General features: G+C 39.2%; 1 protein-coding gene and 3 long non-coding RNA genes across 4 annotated transcripts; 2 read left to right on the plus strand and 2 right to left on the minus strand.

Moving 5' to 3' along the window:
* Positions 1-79: 79 nt before the first annotated feature.
* Positions 80-3,436, plus strand: LOC146472080 (uncharacterized). Its single transcript, XR_014866757.1, has 2 exons — positions 80-624; positions 3,245-3,436. It is a non-coding gene; the product is annotated as an uncharacterized LOC146472080 (long non-coding RNA).
* LOC146472081 (uncharacterized) lies at positions 3,362-6,155 on the minus strand. Its single transcript, XR_014866756.1, has 2 exons — positions 5,622-6,155; positions 3,362-3,810 (listed from the first exon to the last, which is right to left on the minus strand). It is a non-coding gene; the product is annotated as an uncharacterized LOC146472081 (long non-coding RNA).
* Positions 6,156-8,885: 2,730 nt separating this feature from the next.
* Positions 8,886-14,952, minus strand: LOC146472082 (voltage-gated inwardly rectifying potassium channel KCNH6-like). Its single transcript, XM_085120629.1, has 7 exons — positions 14,859-14,952; positions 13,815-14,237; positions 12,080-12,470; positions 11,183-11,382; positions 10,397-10,649; positions 10,001-10,203; positions 8,886-9,595 (listed from the first exon to the last, which is right to left on the minus strand). The coding sequence occupies exons 2-7, from the start codon at positions 14,232-14,234 to the stop codon at positions 9,344-9,346; spliced, it is 1,719 nt and encodes a 572-aa protein (XP_084976755.1). The 5' UTR covers positions 14,235-14,237; positions 14,859-14,952; the 3' UTR covers positions 8,886-9,343.
* A 381-nt stretch (positions 14,953-15,333) lies between these two features.
* LOC146472083 (uncharacterized) lies at positions 15,334-16,683 on the plus strand. Its single transcript, XR_014866764.1, has 2 exons — positions 15,334-15,468; positions 15,510-16,683. It is a non-coding gene; the product is annotated as an uncharacterized LOC146472083 (long non-coding RNA).
* The last annotated feature ends 651 nt before the right edge of the window (positions 16,684-17,334 follow it).

Below are 17,334 nucleotides of genomic sequence, written 5' to 3' on the forward strand. Positions count from 1 at the left end.
TGTCCACATATTTAGCCTGATTGTTTCAAAACTTCAGACAACAGATCCCATTTTTTAAAACGTGTGTTCGACACAGGGGCGGGGGGGAACACTCCATAGCGCCTGGCACTTTTTTTGTATCTGAATCATCCAACAAAAGTTGACGTCACATCCGGTCAAATTGGCGCCCAGCAGCCTGTCTCGGCGAAGTCGAATGATGGCGTCTGGGTCGGGCATGATTTCTTCGGATTTTTGAGCCATCAGTATCAGGAATTGTGAACTGTGGATATGAAAGATGTTGTAAAGATATTGCTTCGACTTCATGAGCAAGGGCTTTCCAAAGGAGTCATTTTTTCTATTGTTTTGACGGAAAATACGAGACAGCTAAGCGTCGTGTCATGGCGAAAATTTCACACTCTCAAAACGAGTGGCGTTCAGACTTTTGGCTCTTGTGGCTTCTGATCGTTCGAAAGCTGAAATTTTAATAGCCTATCCCGTGTGCAACATAATGGAGGAGACATCGCCAGTCATAGTTTGCAGTGTTAACATCGGGAACCTAATTATCTCTCGACGTGAAGTGTTGGAAGCCTGTATCATTGAAGCTGTTCCAATTGTCTTCGTTGTAAGAGACTCGTAATCTTCCAGGTGAGTAAATGTAGTTATCTTCATTTCCAGTTCTTTTCTGCCGACGTGAGTACCTTTACATGTGGGCTTTAGAGTAATAAGTCGGTTTTGTGCTTCGTAGTTCTTTAATAAAGACGCAAGTGACGTTCACTTAATAAATGGCTTTAGTAATTCTGGTAATTCTCTTATCTGAAATGCATTTCATATCATGTTGTCCTGCCAGTGCAGGCTTGAGGAGGGGCTTGAGTCAGAAAATGTATCTGCGTGGCCTGGTTCATATTGCTAGTGTGAGACAGTTGTTAAACTTATTGATGTCAAGCCATCTTAAACAATAAATTAAATAGCATTATTGCGAATGACATTATTTCTCAAGTATTGAAAGAAACAACCCCTTCACCCTTTGCCTCATCTGCACTCTCACCACTTGGGTGCTCATGGGTTAAGGCTTTTTATACATTTGCACTATAATTATGCACCTGTGACATCAAATTGTGGTAAGAAAAAAAAGTATGCCACAAGCCACAGACAAGTGGTATGACTGATGTTCTTACCTTGTTTTGAAGTCCTCTTTGGGTTATCAAAGGACATATGGAAGGCCAAATGGACTTTGAAAACTCTTTATGGCTGACAATGTCATTTGTACATCATATAATTATTTACCAGTTATTTCAGTTATGTTAGTTGGTGCCAAATATTTAAGGGTGGGGAATTGTCTTTTTCTCTGTGTCCAAGGTTGGGGAGGAGAACATAAAGTAAAAAAATATATATATATATTTGCAAATTCCTGGAGGTTATCTATCAGCAGTAATTGACCCATACATTAAGTTCAAATAACATTGTGTCTCCTTTGAACCAATGAAATTCAAAGTTCATTTTGACAAGGAATATTGAGTTCTGTTCAATTCAATGAAAAATCAAAAGTTCAATAACCACACAATCAGTTCAAAAACCACACATCAATAATATTCAGTGACAGTAGACCACCGAACAAAAAGTATAGGTGATTTGTTTTCAATTTTCTCTCGTTCATGCTTGTCAAGGATGCAAATGAGAGGCCTGCTTGTAAATTTCATATTAGTTCAATTCAAAGAAGGCTTAAAAATTCAATCGCCACACCAAAACAACAAACCTCCCACCCCATCCCTACCCCCCTGCCCTGCCAAAAAAAGGGGGGATTATATAAATGTATATATATTTATTAATCACCGGGGTGATAGCAGATCTCAAAATAAAGAAAAGTTTCTGGTGTGGGTGTTTTTACTTCAATGGGTCCTGCAGGAAGGGAAAGGGAAGGAAGTGGACAATTCAATTGAATTCAATTCAATTTTACTCACACCTACTACAACGAAATACAATATATTTTATAGTAAGAAAAAATGAAACGTGCAGAGCACTTAATTAAATGATTTTACCCCCTACGGAAGAAGTGCGTAGTGGTCAAAGGAGCAAGGCTTTTGTGTTGGCCACTTAACAAATCGACAGCAGTTTTCTATGGTCTCTACTCTTAATAGACAATGAAGTGACGTCAAACAATGTTCAAAACCCAAGTGGAACCACGAGCCACAGGCGAGTGGTTTCACTGCCAAGTTTTGGACATTTTATGGCATCATTTTATGGTCTATAAGAGTATAGACCATAGAAAACTGCTGCCAATTTGTTTTTTACAATAACATGGAAAAAGTATGAGCGGAATTGGCAATTTTTTTTCGTTGAAAAAGCGCGCGCATTACATGTGACATCATTTTTATTGTCTGTACTTTTATAGACAATAGCTATGGGCCAATCAGCGCGCCAGAATTTGGACTGTTATTGTAAAATACCTCCGTGCAATTAAATAAAATAGGGGAAAGTAGAATTTATAATACTGGTTGAAGAGCTCTGCTAATTAAATTAGGCTTGGGAGATGAAAATACAACAAGTAAGGAAAAAAGTGTTTACAGCAAATTATAAGTATATGGTATACATTAAATTTTTTTAATATTATTGTTTGGCTATCAAGCAGAAAAAGTTTGTATTTCTTCGTAAAAACATTGTGGCGCAGACACTTAACTTCCATTGGAATTGTTTCCCAGGTTTGTGATGCCACTACTCTAAACCGTGCTAAACCATAATTAGTTCAAGAAAATGGTCTGTACAGGTTTTGACTAGTGGCAAATCTGGTATTATATTTATGGATATCAGAAGCTAGGAAACCAAGATCATGGAGTGCAGGGGGTGTTTTTTTTATTGTATTGTAATTTATGCACAAGGGAACCAATTTTCAATTTAAAAATGTTCTCTAGCTTAAGGATTTCGATTAGAGTAAAATGTTGCATTATCTCTTTTGTGTGCAAAGAAGACGCAGTGAAGGCAGTAATATGGCTTATTTTTATCTTTTTAAATTTTGTTTGGCATGCAGTACCCCAGCTCATTGACCCGTAATTTTGATACGGATATATGAGTGTATAGTATAGTTGTTTAAGCGTATTCATAGAGACATAGTATCTAAGTTTATCTAAAATTCCAATTCCAAACGAATATGTTTGCATTATATTAATAGGGTTTATAAGTTACATTACCATAGTTTAGAATTTTCCTTACCTCCATGAAATTTTTAGGGATTTAATGTTTTCAATTTTTCGTTTTAATTATTTTATTTTAGAGATTTAAACAAAAACTCAAAAGGAAAGAGACCAGCAAATCCCCCTGAGACGGCAAGAAAAGAAACAGACAGTAAAAGGAAGAATGTGACAAGACCAGGAGTAACTGCAATGGCCACTTAGCTACAGTGTATATGATTTATTATAATTTACTGTGTCAAAGTCTAATAAATGTCTGCTGACAATAATTTACACATTGGTGTACAGCATCATGTTTGATTACATTGACGTATTCCTATGATCCAAAATTTGGTCAGCCAAGCTGTCAAGCTGACCAGCCATATGCCTTAGCTGGGCAGCCACCCACTGGGCCTCCGTTACTGTTTTATTATTTTTTTTTAATTTGTTCGCTTTACTTCTTAACTGATCTTCTTGTTTCTTGACTCTTCTCTCAAGTGCCACAATCCCTGTTTCCCTTTTTACAAGCTCCTCCTTGTCTTCTGCTAACTGTATGGCCATAGCAGTTTCTTCCAGTCTTGTTGCTTTCTTCCGTTTGCTGTCTATTTCCTTTCTTGCCATCTCAGGGGGATTTGCCAGTCTCTTTCCTTTTGAGTTTTTGTTTAAATCTCTAAAGATAAAATAATTAAAAAGAAAAATTAAAAACATTAAATCCCTAAAAATTTCATGTAGGTAAGGAAAATTCTTAACTATGGTAATATAACTTATAAACCCTATTATATAATGCAAACATATTTGTCCACTTCCTCCCCTTTCCCTACCTGCAAGATCCATTGAACTAATAACACCCACACCAGTAAATTTTCTTAATTTTGAGGTCTGCTATCACCCAGGTGGTTAACAAATATATTCATTTATATAATTCTCCCTTTTTTGGCGGGGCGGGGGGGGGGGGGGGGAGGGGTGGAAGGTTTGTTGTTTTGGTGTGGTGATTGAATTTTTAAGCCTTCTTTGAATTGAACTAATATGAAATTTACTAGCAGGCCTCTCATTTGCATCCTTGACAAGCTTAAAGAAGAGAAAGTTGAAAACACATCACCTATAGTTTTTCTTACATACGTCTACTGTCACTGAACTGATGTGTGTTTTTTGATTTATTGCTATCGTTATTTGACTTTTTGATTTTCAATGAACCATAGGACTTCTAGATTTTTACAAATTTACCAACGGACCACTAATCTGCATCATTGAAAAGAAGGAAGTGAAACTATGTCCAAGAAAAAGCTACATTATTGGGCAACTGTTGCCAAATATGATTACAAAGACAAACAATGGATAAGTGGGCAATAGATTTTTAAATGCATGTAAGCCTGTTACCATTATTTGTAATATATGGATACTTATTAGTTTCACTTGTACTTTCTGCCTACTCTAAATATGGACCACGCTCCCGTAAAACCCTCTCCCCTCCCCTCTCCTCTTATCTGTCCCATTGGAATAAAAAACCTTTCACCTATAGTTATTCTTACAATAATTGTAAGAATAACTGATGTGTGGTTTTTGAACTGACTGTGTGGTTATTGAACTTTTGATTTTTCATTGAATTGAACAGAACTCAATATTCCTTGTCAAAATGAACTTTGAATTTCAATGATTCAAAGGAGACAATGTTATTTGAACTTAATGTATGGGTCAATTACTGCTGATAGATAACCTCCAGGAATTTGCAAATATATATATATATTTTTACTTTATGTTCTCCTCCCCAACCTTGGACACAGAGAAAAAGACAATTCCCCACCCTTACATATTTGGCACCAACTAACATAACTGAAATAACTGGTAAATAATTATATGATGTACAAATGACATTGTCAGCCATAAAGAGTTTTCAAAGTCCATTTGGCCTTCCATATGTCCTTTGAAAACCCAAAGAGGACTTCAAAACAAGGTAAGAACATCAGTCATGCCACTTGTCTGTGGCTTGCGGCATACTTTTTTTTCTTACCACAATTTGATGTCACAGGTGCATAATTATAGTGCAAATGTATAAAAAGCCTTAACCCATGAGCACCCAAGTGGTGAGAGTGCAGATGAGGTAAAGGGTGAAGGGGTTGTTTCTTTCAATACTTGAGAAATAATGTCATTCGCAATAATGCTATTTAATTTATTGTTTAAGATAGCTTGACATCAATAAGTTTAACAACTGTCTCACACTAGCAATATGAACCAGGCCACGCAGATACATTTTCTGACTCAAGCCCCTCCTCAAGCCTGCACTGGCAGGACAACATGATATGAAATGCATTTCAGATAAGAGAATTACCAGAATTACTAAAGCTATTTATTAATTGAACGTCACTTGCGTCTTTATTAAAGAACTACGAAGCACAAAACCGACTTATTACTCTAAAGCCCACATGTAAAAGTACTCACGTTGGCAGAAAAGAACTGGAAATGAAGATAACTACATTTACTCACCTGGAAGATTACGAGTCTCTTACAACGAAGACAATTGGAACAGCTTCAATGATACAGGCTTCCAACACTTCACGTCGAGAGATAATTAGGTTCCCGATGTTAACACTGCAAACTATGACTGGCGATGTCTCCTCCATTATGTTGCACACGGGATAGGCTATTAAAATTTCAGCTTTCGAACGATCAGAAGCCACAAGAGCCAAAAGTCTGAACGCCACTCGTTTTGAGAGTGTGAAATTTTCGCCATGACACGACGCTTAGCTGTCTCGTATTTTCCGTCAAAACAATAGAAAAAATGACTCCTTTGGAAAACCCTTGCTCATGAAGTCGAAGCAATATCTTTACAACATCTTTCATATCCACAGTTCACAATTCCTGATACTGATGGCTCAAAAATCCGAAGAAATCATGCCTGATCCGGACGCCATCATTCGACTTCGCTGAGACAGGCTGCTGGGCGCCAATTTGACCGGATGTGACGTCAACTTTTGTTGGATGATTCAGATACGAAAATTTGACGAGTCTTCTGCCCCGCCCCTGGTTCGACATTTTCGTTTTCATTTTCAGAACATGAGGTTGGCTTTTCATGACTAAAAAAGAGTTTAAAATGTAGTTTCTCACTGCAAAGATGATTAACAGTTTTCTAAAGTCGTGAACTCACCACAGACCACAGCTTAGAAGTTAATTTTTATTCACAATGTTATTCTGATTAATACTGTTTTCTTCTCATATAAACTGAGTATTAGGCCTTCCTGATACTCAGGCTACTTATCATGCATACAAACATGTGTAAGTAATCTTCATATGCATCTTCTACATCTTAGGCTGTTTCCTTAAGAATTTTCTCTGGAATTTTATCAGATCCTGTGGCTTTCCTCACATCAAGCGCTTCAAGGACGGATTGAACTTCGCTAACCGTGAGCGTTAATTCGGCCCGGCGATATATCAGGAGAGGCTGGTGCATTGGCAGCGCTTCCAGATGAAGGAAGGGGGGAAGGGGGTGACATGGGCGAAAACTGATGAAACGTAGGAGTTAAACAGATTGGCTATTTCCCGAGGAATTTCACCTGAAGATTTTAACGGCGTACGATTACCTGGGTCAGTGGATGCACTGACTGATATTGGCGTCGAGACTCGATCAGGAATTGTATGTCATTTGGAATTTAGCTTCAATATCGACCCCAAAAAATGCCTTGGGTTTGTGTTGAGGTCGGACTCGACGGAACCAAGAAACTCATCATGACTGTTCCACAGCATGCACTTAACTGTTTTGCGCAGGGAGAGAGTTTCAGCTTTTGTCTCATAAATTCCTTTTTGTTCATCAAGTATGGCAGCAGACATCCAATGCATGCAAGGTATGGGATTCCGTCCCTTAACCCTCTTGTCTGTATATAGTCAGAGACCACTACAAGAAACGTGTCTTTCCATTGATGCCAGTCAGTATTTATATCGTCATTGGCTATGATCGAAGAGAGGTTAATTGCTGACAGAGCCGTGCGCAGACCCTCAAAGTCGCCTTTTCCATATTAAATCGTAGACAAATCTCAGGGTTTTTGGTGGGCCTTTTATCAGTAAAAGCGTTAAACTGGAAAATAATGACCCTGTGGTCTGTAAAAAAAACCGTATCTTTTGGAGACAATACGCGGGTAATATTGACACGGTTCGGCAGACTCGTGATAACAAAGTTAAGTATGTTGTTGCCACAAGTGGGTTTTTTATTGAGTCGTGTCAAGAGGTGGTCGTGAAGGGTTTCAATGAAGACTAGTTCGTTAACACCCGATGCACTGTCAATGGAGTCCCAGAGGATGTCTGGCAAATTAAAGTCACCCGAAATTACCATATTGTCGAACTGGTCACAAACTTCATGCAGAAAATTATCGAATACATCCATCCAACTTGAGTCTTCATTGGGTGGCCTATAGCAAAAACAGAATAAAATTTTTTGACCAGTAAGCGTAGTAATTTCGGCAAAAGTGATCTCAAGCTGTTGCAGCTCGGCTTCCGATTCAGGTTTAAATTCTTTGACAGCTTTGAGGGAGGCTGTTTTGATTGCGATAAGAACTCCACCACCACCTCGATCAGACCGATCTCTCCTAAATATTGTAAAGCCAGAATGCAATATTTTAGAGTTGCTGATATTTTGGTTCTACCATGTCTCATTGCGCATATAACGTCAGAGTTTTCGGCGTACACCAGGTCCTGGAAGCGATGGAGGTTACACACGGATTGGCAGTTTGTTGTGCTGTGTTTGTGATAATTTTTTAAGCTTCTGGCATTCATCACGAGGCAATTGATCTTACCAGCAGTCGAAGCAGAAACCGGTAAAGGGTTAGGATTGATGTCATCAGACATCAAGAGGCGAAAGGTAGCATCTGAGTTGTAGTAACAAACGTGGCACATTTTCATTACATGGCACGGTACTGAATAAGCGTTGACGTAATAGCCAAAAACAGAAAAATAGCAAAGGCTTTCACAGAGCTCTTCGAGTGACGACGTGATTTCCTTTACAATGCCAACAATCCATCGAAGGAGCAATCGTTTTCGGGAAAACGGCAATAAAAATTGTAAGAATGAAATAAGGTAAAAGGAGTCCAAGACTAGCGGTAGCTCCAAGACTACAGGTCGTTTGATCACCAGTCATCCTTCTTTCTATCGCTTTAGCCCGTGCGCATGCTCAAACCTCAAAACGTACCACATGGAAGACAAAATGACTACATTGTCATATATATACATGGTTGAATTTCAGTTTAAGTCAGTAAGGTGGAACTGAGGTGCCAACGAAAGGGATCTGTCTCATATGGTCTAGGGGCCGACTTTTCTCTCCCTCACTGTCGTGTCGGGGACAAGGTATCGGAACGTATCGCGGAACTATCTCCGGCTGGCATAAGCGAACCGCGGGCCGAAATCTCGTGGTGCATCGTCATGGTACAACGCTCCGGCAAAGTGTCCAGAGGTACCGCTGTCGGCTGTATTTTTCTCTCTTTTTCAGCCATTTTGATATTAAGGCTGCAAGTGACTCGAAGACATCGTAGGAAAAGAAGCGTTTCATTTATGTCCCTTGCCATGTCCTTGTTAAATTGTCGACGGGTATTGGTACTATTCATGGCCTTTAAGCCAATTCTGCTCACTATTAAACACGTTCCCTTGAAAATATAACACTTCCTGGAGCGCTACTTACCTTCAAATTTGATTGGTAAAGACGGTGTTAGAGCGAAAAGTCAAATACGATTTTGTACGAGCCTGACAGGGGTCCTGACAGGCAGGAAAAACGAATGAGACATTTTTTACCCAGCTAGAACCAGTGTTTTATTGAAAAAACTTTTTTTCAGCAAACTCGATATTTAGAAACGTTCCAGTCAATTAACCGACTATTGTATTCAGTTCCCAGCCTGCAGAGCGGGTTTTTAGTCGAGCGGCCCCATCAGGTACTTCTGAAGTCAGACCTCTTTAGTCAAAAGACGAAGCCACGCTGTTGTGCCTTTTCAAATAAATATATATAGGGTAAATTTATGTAAGATTAGCCGTACGGTGGACAAATAGTATGTATTCCATGAGGAGCAGTGTTTGGGTTTTGGAAATCGTAAGCAATCAGGAAAATAAATGAAATTAAATAAATGTTTATTAAAAACGGTCCAAAAACGCAATCTAAACTATAAAGAAGTAAAAAAGGAGCAGTCGTTATCCTCCCACAGTGTTCCGTAACCCCGGTTTCTTGTCCTCTTTTAGACCTCATCCTTTAGCGCTTTTCTTAACAGTGGAATTGCAAGAGAAATTTTCCTCTCCATATTTAACAGTCTGTTGTCGATGATCTTCATATTTTCCTCCACGTCAGTCAATTTAGACGCCAAAACATTCGAAGTATCTTTGTCTTCTTCCGCGGACTCTGCGGGTTTTACATCCGTCATTTGGTTCATCTCTACGTTGGGTTCCGATCCCCAAGGAGAACCTTCTAACTTTTCAAATTCGTCATTCTCCTGAAGGGAAGCAAAACACAAAGTAACTGAGCAAAATCAATTAATCTTTAACTTCCTTAAGGTCCGAGGAAACAGTACAACGTTCACTCGATGAGCTACAACCTGTGCGACGACTTTCAATGAATAGGGTTAAATAATTTGCTTTAATTTGACACTTTTTGCACCGTGTTTCAATTTTGACTCAGAATTATGGACATCAAAAAATGAAACCACACAAAACAAAACACACCATGCGCAGGAAACTACTTGTTAAGAGCCTTTATTTACTTTCACCACGCAAAGTCTGACTCAACTGCAAAACCTCAAAGAGAGAACATAGATTGCCTCTTTCACGGGCAACTTGCGTTGTATTTGTTACTAAATCTCCTTTATCCTTGTTTTTGGAATTAACATAATGACACTTACCTTTACGACATTTCCGATTTGATATGAAAACACCATCTTTGCTAAGAAGTCTTCTCTGAACACGGGGTAGTCTTTGAGGATGGATGAGAAATCGTCCCAGTCAATGTAATGTATGTGAGTGGCTGCCTGCACTAACAGGCTTGCTATGGCTCTAACTTTGCTATTCACTGACTTGTACTCACAATAGATGGTGTCACCACGACCTGGAAATAAGCATGGTGGATTTTAATTGGGTGTCGTAAAACCAAACCCAGTGCAATTAGTAATACTCTGACCAATCACAACAGCGCAATGAACCAATTAGAACAGGAAGCAAATGCATATAACCAGCGCCAATTTACTGCTCGTAGTCCTATTAAGAAACAGGCCTCTGATTGCCGGAGATGTTACCCTTACCGAGAGCAAGGATAGTCTGTCCATCGACGACCACATGAATGATTCCCTTAAGAATGAAGAACACTTTATCCACCTCATCTCCTTGCTTTAAAATGTACTGACGTGGCAAGTAATGCTGCACTTTCAGCTTGGTGGCGAGCGACCGCTTACAGCTAGGAACAGCGGCGCGGAAAGCGGAGTTCTCCCTGAACAACCCATCATGGATGTGAAGGCAGATGTCGGTTTGAAGGATGCTTGGGAACATGTCTAATACCTGTGAATTATTGATAACAAATGTTTCAGCAATCTTCGTTGTACAATTGAAATGAAAAATCAGACAAACCCTCCTCCCAGTTTGCTCGCGAAAGTTCATCATTGATTTTGGGGAGTGGGAGGGGGGCTTCATTTCTCCTTTTATTCTATACAAGGTTGTAGTTCGAAACATGAACTGCTGTGCAATAAGAAAAGATCTGAGTCAAACTCAACCTTGTTCCCAGGACACTGGGAACGAGATGTGGTGTGAAGCAATGAGCAATCTCAGAATTTGGGAATGATACTCGTACTGTTTTTTTATTTAAGCTAATTGCATGGGAGCTTTTATAGCTTGCAATTAAACGAGGGAAAGAGAGAAGTGTAATATTCTAAAGTTTCTAGGTGGTTCGGGCGCCAAGGGCCGTGTAGCAGAGGCTTTCTTGCGCGCGCGAGGTAGGTTCGAGGTGAGCTGAAAACTTCAAGCGTCGTCGGACGAAACCGCGAGCGGTGAAGAAATGAGAAAACAAGCAAAGTCTTTGGAGTTATAACACTTACTGCTTGTAGATCGCATCCTTTCGTGAAGACTGATTGGTTAAGAATGTGACTCTCAAGATTTTCCTTAAGCGCCCGCGGAATTTTGTAGAATTGAACGAATTCATGGATGAGACGAAGATCTTCATGTTGCTTGGAGTTTTGTAGGTACAACCGCTGAATGATCACCGTCAGGTTACCAAATATTGATGCGTACATTAATGCTGATAAGAGAAAAAAAATAAGGTTTGCTGAGTTAGAGATGGAGTGTTGATTTCGAAAAGGTGAAAAAAAAAAAAAAGGCAAAAGAAGTTACCATGATCACAGGAAGCCCAACATTAATGGTTTGATTTTATGACCAGTACTAATAACAGTAACACATTAAAAATGGACTTTGAAATGCGACGTCAACTGAGATCAAACAACTCTTGTTCCAGCTTTCGCGCTGTCAAAACGCGAAAAATGCGGGAAAACCTTAAAAAACAATTGCTACACACGGGGATATACCAGTCTGAGAATGGATTGCAACAACTTTTCGACGCACTGTACTTCCGAGACGTGACCTGTTGACGTGGCAAATTTCACTGTTATTACGCCAACCAGTGGAAGGAATACAAGACTTGCTAATGGCACCTAAAAGGAAACAATTTCAAATCCTACTCTTCAATACTCTAATCTTGAACAGCAGTGCATTATTCACAGCCTGAAACTGTCCCTGACTGTAAAACGGTCTTGAAGTTCACGGAAGGTGACGCGAATATCACAGAAAGCGCGAACTTGCCAGTGGCGACGCGTGGATTCTCACGGTCTCAACTCCATTTCCTCGCTCGCCCCAGACTTTTCCTTAGATGGTGACTTACAACGCAAAAAATACGGACTGTTTTACAGTCTACTCTAATAAGTACTTTAAACACCACCTACCTCCGATGATCATCACTACAACAGCAAACACTTTCTCGTCGTTGGTACTCGGAGCGATATTTCCAAAGCCCACGCTGGTCAAACTACTTAGTGTAAAATACAATGAAGTGATGTATCTTGTTGAAAGGGAAGGCCCACTGGTGGGATTCGATTGGTTGATAGGTTTGTCTATTTCGCCTGCAAGAGAGGATAGCCAGCCACTGTTTTCACGTGCCTCTGCAATTCCAATCGCGTGCCACACACAAGCCAGCCAATGAGCAGTGAGTGTAAATAAACACGTGAGTAGAAGGACAACTGCAAGTCCATACTCGGAGTAGCGGTCGATCTTTCGTGTCACTCGCACCAGGCGCAAGAGACGCGCGGTCTTTAGCAGCCCCATCAGTGTAGTGGCCTGAGAACAAGTAATAATGATAACAATGACCCTCGATCAGTGTTTACAGTATAAACTTCACAAACAAATAATTCAAATTCAGCATAACTTGATGGAAAATCCCAGCTGGCAGGAGGCATGCCACTGGCTATTTACAAGCGTGACCGAGGAGTAGCCTATTTTACAGCTTAGTGACCTGGCCTTGGATTGGAAGCGAGGCTGGGGTGACCTTGTTTTGATACAAACCTCACTGCTTTTCATATGCAAATTCAAACTAGTTAGCATAAGAACAGCATGATCTTCACATGAAAAGCATTGAGGTTTGTATCAAAACAAGGTCAAGAAGTTTTTTCTCCTCTGGGAGTTAACTGCCATTTTTATGCAAGCTATGTGAGTAAATTTTCTTTTGTTTTGTCCACCAACATGGCGGCAATGCAAACCACATATTGAACAAACAACTCCAGCAAGCGGCAAGAACTGGACCTGAACTTTCTATTCGGCGCCCTGAACACTCGGAATTACCTATGCAATTGGTGTTTATATATGAGTATAATTATTTCAAGCATGGTTGTGGTACTGTCTTTGCAAGTTATGATTCAATTGCCGTATGATGAATAATCTCACGGAGTATCGTATCATAGCAATCACTCTTAACAGCGTTATACCAAGTTGCAATTAACAAGAAAATGTTAACGGTATTACTTGACCTTAAGTAGCAAAGAGTAGAAACAGCGCTTATTTTCTGCAACATGAAAATTTGTTTCGGGCAGAGGAGGTAACATGCGAAACAAACAATCCCGACTTCCAACGCAACATTTGTTGCGCCACAAGTTTATTTATTTATAATTTATTTATAACAGCTTTATTGAAGAAGGAAAAAACTTCAAAAGGGTTACAACAAAGAAGAACCAAATCCCCATATTGAAGTTGTACCCCTAAATTTACAACAAAAAAAAACCAAAAATCAAAAAAAAAAAAACTACAAAAACAGAACCTAAATGTAATAAAATACTATATTCATTATAATATAAAATCTATATGAAATAAAATAAAAAAAAATGTTACCCGTGTTACTTGGCCTTACCCAGGATCCAAATTGGTACAAATGTAATAGAGTGGCGTTCAAGTTAACAAAGAGAATATTAAAAGATTTACCGTCGTGTATTCTTTCTACACAAAATCTTGAATTTGGTTATTTCAAGTCGTTGTTTTGCAGAAGACGACAAATAAGTATACCAAAACTTTTAAAACGCAGTGAAGAGCGATTGTTTTTGCTCATTTAGCCTGTTGTTTTGAGGCGTTGTCGTTGCCGTCGCAAGCGTCTTTACTCAAGTTAAGTTCCCAGTTATTTGAACTCGTACTCACCCTTTCATGTCGAGGATCAACAAGGAATTCGAACGGAATGGCTGCCACAAAATCAACCAGAAACCAGGACTTGAGGTAAAGAATCGCTATCTTCTTGGGGTTTGCTATCACATCCTCTGTGACCTTATCAACAACCGCGCTCCGAAAATTTATTGGAATATCGATAATAAACAGCAAGTCTACAATAAGATTTCCGATAGCGATTGGAGAGAGGGCCGCTAAGGCTCCAAATCGGCTCGTCTTCACTTCAGTTTGTCTTGGGATCATAAAAGCTACGTCAAAGGGGATCTCAATGGCTGTGTAGATGACAAAGGCCAAAATGAGCCAGTCCCACATGGCTTTGAACACGGAGTCGTGACGTATTAAGCAACATTTGTCTTTATAAGGCGAGTGAAGTGAAGTCTGTGAAGTTGTAGACATGTTCTGTAGGGCCAAGATGTACACAATTCACATCTATATTAGAAATTTAACATTAACAGGATTCTGTAAATGAAAACGCGGCTTGTTTTCGATACCACATCAGCTGTATGCCGCATTACTCAGCTGTAGTATCTGATTGAGTCTGGAACTGCTATAATCCTAAATACTGGAAACTTAAGCGCAGCAGAAAGTAGCAAACACTCTGAAAATGGACAAAAATATTCCGTGTTACCTTCCACGAAGCACTCAAAAGAAGAAATCATCTGTCTCTATTAAAACTTCCACTTTTGAGCATGGAAGTGTGCTCCTAACGGAATAATACCGTTAGTTCAACATCCGTTGAAAACATCTTTGCTAGTATTTTAATTTAATTGGCAGCTACCACTCTAAATTTTACAAGCTTTAAAGGATTCTTACTTTGTTGTATTAAACCTAAATTGTATTATCCTTCAATCGGACGCAGTTTGTTGATTTTAACGCGAAAAATTCTGAATGTAAACGACCGTTCTCATCAACTTTTCTGACCACTAAGGTTCCAAGCTTTGAAAATCTTTACAAAGAAGGAACTTTACAAAACTAATCCGAATTTACGTGTTAACTTACAGAATTTACTCGTAAACTTACCTTAGTTCGCTTCTACTGAAGAAATACCAACCGATTTGTTTGAACGTAACTGCAACACACGTGTATTAAAGATACGAATAATCGGCCGTTTGACTCGCGCGACCACCAGCATCAGAGCGCGCGCGAGAGTAAGCCTAGTAAAGAATGTGCGCGCATGTAAAGGAAGTCACACTAGAGAGGACTGCTATACGCAACGAAACTGAAATTATCCTTCTCGACCGCTACTATGTCTCTATTAGTATAAGAGACGGTGTACACGGTACAACATTAACACGCATGCGCGATATTGCTTGCAACGTTAAGAGAAACTGTCGTTCTCCACCTGCTGTGTGAAGCTAAGGTGCAAACTGTTTACAAACTGATGGATACCACCAGTTACGATCTGATCAGTCCGTCGACTGGTCAGAGCTGAAAATACGTTTTGCTTAGCATTTGCGTTGGTTTTTCTTCACTATGCCTTCTGATTGGTTAAAAGAACTTGCGCACATCTCACACGCCGGCATTTTCCCGCGCTTGACGCCCCTTACAGCTTTACTTGTGTTTGTTTCGAGTTCTGATTGGTTCATTGTGGTGTTTATGTCTGTGGTGATTGGTCAGACTAAAAACTCTGGTTTGGTATTAGAAGGCCACAAAAGTAAGAGCTCAAGTAAGTAGCTCAAGCGATCGGTAAATGTTCAGAGGCCAAAAGGAAACAAACGACAGAAAACAAGTAATTAACAAGATTACAAGTCCGGCGTCCTTACCACTAGGTCACGCCGTTATTATTTATTTATTTATTTTTTTATTTTTTTTTTTTGTTTTCACTTCTCACGATATAGTTTAGAACCAATTTAAAACAGTTGGTTTATTCGTTCGAACGCTTCATAAAACTTCGAGAGTTTATATTATGCGCTAGTTTTAAGAACGTCAAAATTTATACGGAAATTAAAACTATTGTCATAGCGTTAGTGAGTAGCGAAATGGGGCTCGAAACCCGCTGCTAAAAGTTGAGAAAATATTTCGAATTAAACCTTTTCAAAAGATCATTCGCTTTCGGTTTTCATGCATGATGGAGGCTCATGAGGGCGACTCATGGATAGAAATATCGAAATCATAAATTTAACAGCCCTTTATGCAGCTGACTGGGTATTTAGTGACTGGCCTGGAAAGGACGCAGACGTTGCCTGTGTTTTGATAAAAACCTCACAGCTTTTCATATGAAAACCATGTAGTTCTTATGCTAATTAACTAGTTTGTATTTACATTTGAGGTGCACATAACAAAGTCAACTTGAGCCTCGCTTTCACTTTAAGGCCAGGTAACTGAGCATCCAACTGTAAAATAGGCCATTTCCGAGTTGCTTAGACCCTCATTATGATAGCGAGGCTAAGTGAAAAGTTTTCATTACGAAAATTAGTTTTATTTATATGTAAACAAAACCAGTTTTCATGTGAAAAACTTTGCACTTAGCCTCGCTTTCATAACGAGGTTCACAGCCACTCGGAAATGGCCTATTGGTTGTTGTCAAATAAAAATACGTCATGTTTCACCACGCAGTTAGGTTTCTTTGCGCTATTTACAAATAGTTAATAGTTTTTTTTTTAAGACAAATGCTTATTTACAAACATGCCACACACCCTTCTGTATGATAAATAATGTTAGTGCCCATAATTATGTCCTCTCTTTAGAAATTGTATGGCAAAGAAATCAGTATTTTGTATTCTCATAAAAAAACATACAAAATGAAAGAAATACGTTATAAACGAACAACATTGTAGTTTTCTCTAAATTTCCCGAATCTCAAAACGATCGGAGATTTGCAAGGAGGTTTTTAGTTAAACCAAACTGTAAATGAATTATATAAAAAAATAAGTAGAAATGAGGAACTTCATTCAACAGTGTCTGAAGTATCTAGGTAACTTGGGGGGGGGGGTCTCGCTTTCAAAAGCTTCATTTGCTTCTCTTCGTGCTTCAATTAAAAATAAGGGGGCCCTCCCCTAGATCCGAAACTGGTATCCGAAGAGTGCTTTAAACCAAACTGTAAATGAATTATATAAAAAAATAAGTAGAAATGAGGAACTTCATTCAACAGTGTCTGAAGTATCTAGGTAACTTGGGGGGGGGGGGTCTCGCTTTCAAAAGCTTCATTTGCTTCTCTTCGTGCTTCAATTAAAAATAAGGGGGCCCTCCCCTAGATCCGAAACTGGTATCCGAAGAGTGCTTTAAACCAAACTGTAAATGAATTATATAAAAAAATAAGTAGAAATGAGGAACTTCATTCAACAGTGTCTGAAGTATCTAGGTAACTTGGGGGGGGGGGGTCTCGCTTTCAAAAGCTTCATTTGCTTCTCTTCGTGCTTCAATTAAAAATAAGGGGGCCCTCCCCTAGATCCGAAACTGGTATCCGAAGAGTGCTTTGTAAACCTTTGCCGCATAAATAATGTGAGCACCTAAATATATCCAATTTTTTTTTCCTGAAATGTGATCACTGTTTTGG

Source organism: Pavona decussata, unplaced genomic scaffold, assembly GCF_977016875.1.
Source record: "Pavona decussata unplaced genomic scaffold, jaPavDecu1.1 SCAFFOLD_102, whole genome shotgun sequence".
Classification (NCBI taxonomy): domain Eukaryota; kingdom Metazoa; phylum Cnidaria; class Anthozoa; order Scleractinia; family Agariciidae; genus Pavona; species Pavona decussata.

Bases quoted from the DNA above. Each gene is read 5' to 3' on its own strand.
- LOC146472082 (XM_085120629.1), bottom strand. From the start codon at position 14,234: ATGTCTACAACTTCACAGACTTCACTTCACTCGCCTTATAAAGACAAA. The intron at 11,383-12,079 runs GTAGGTGGTGTT...TTCTCTTATCAG, and splicing joins TGTAGTGATGATCATCGGAG to CATTAATGTACGCATCAATA. The intron at 10,204-10,396 runs GTAAGGGTAACA...GCTTATTTCCAG, and splicing joins ACAGACTATCCTTGCTCTCG to GTCGTGGTGACACCATCTAT.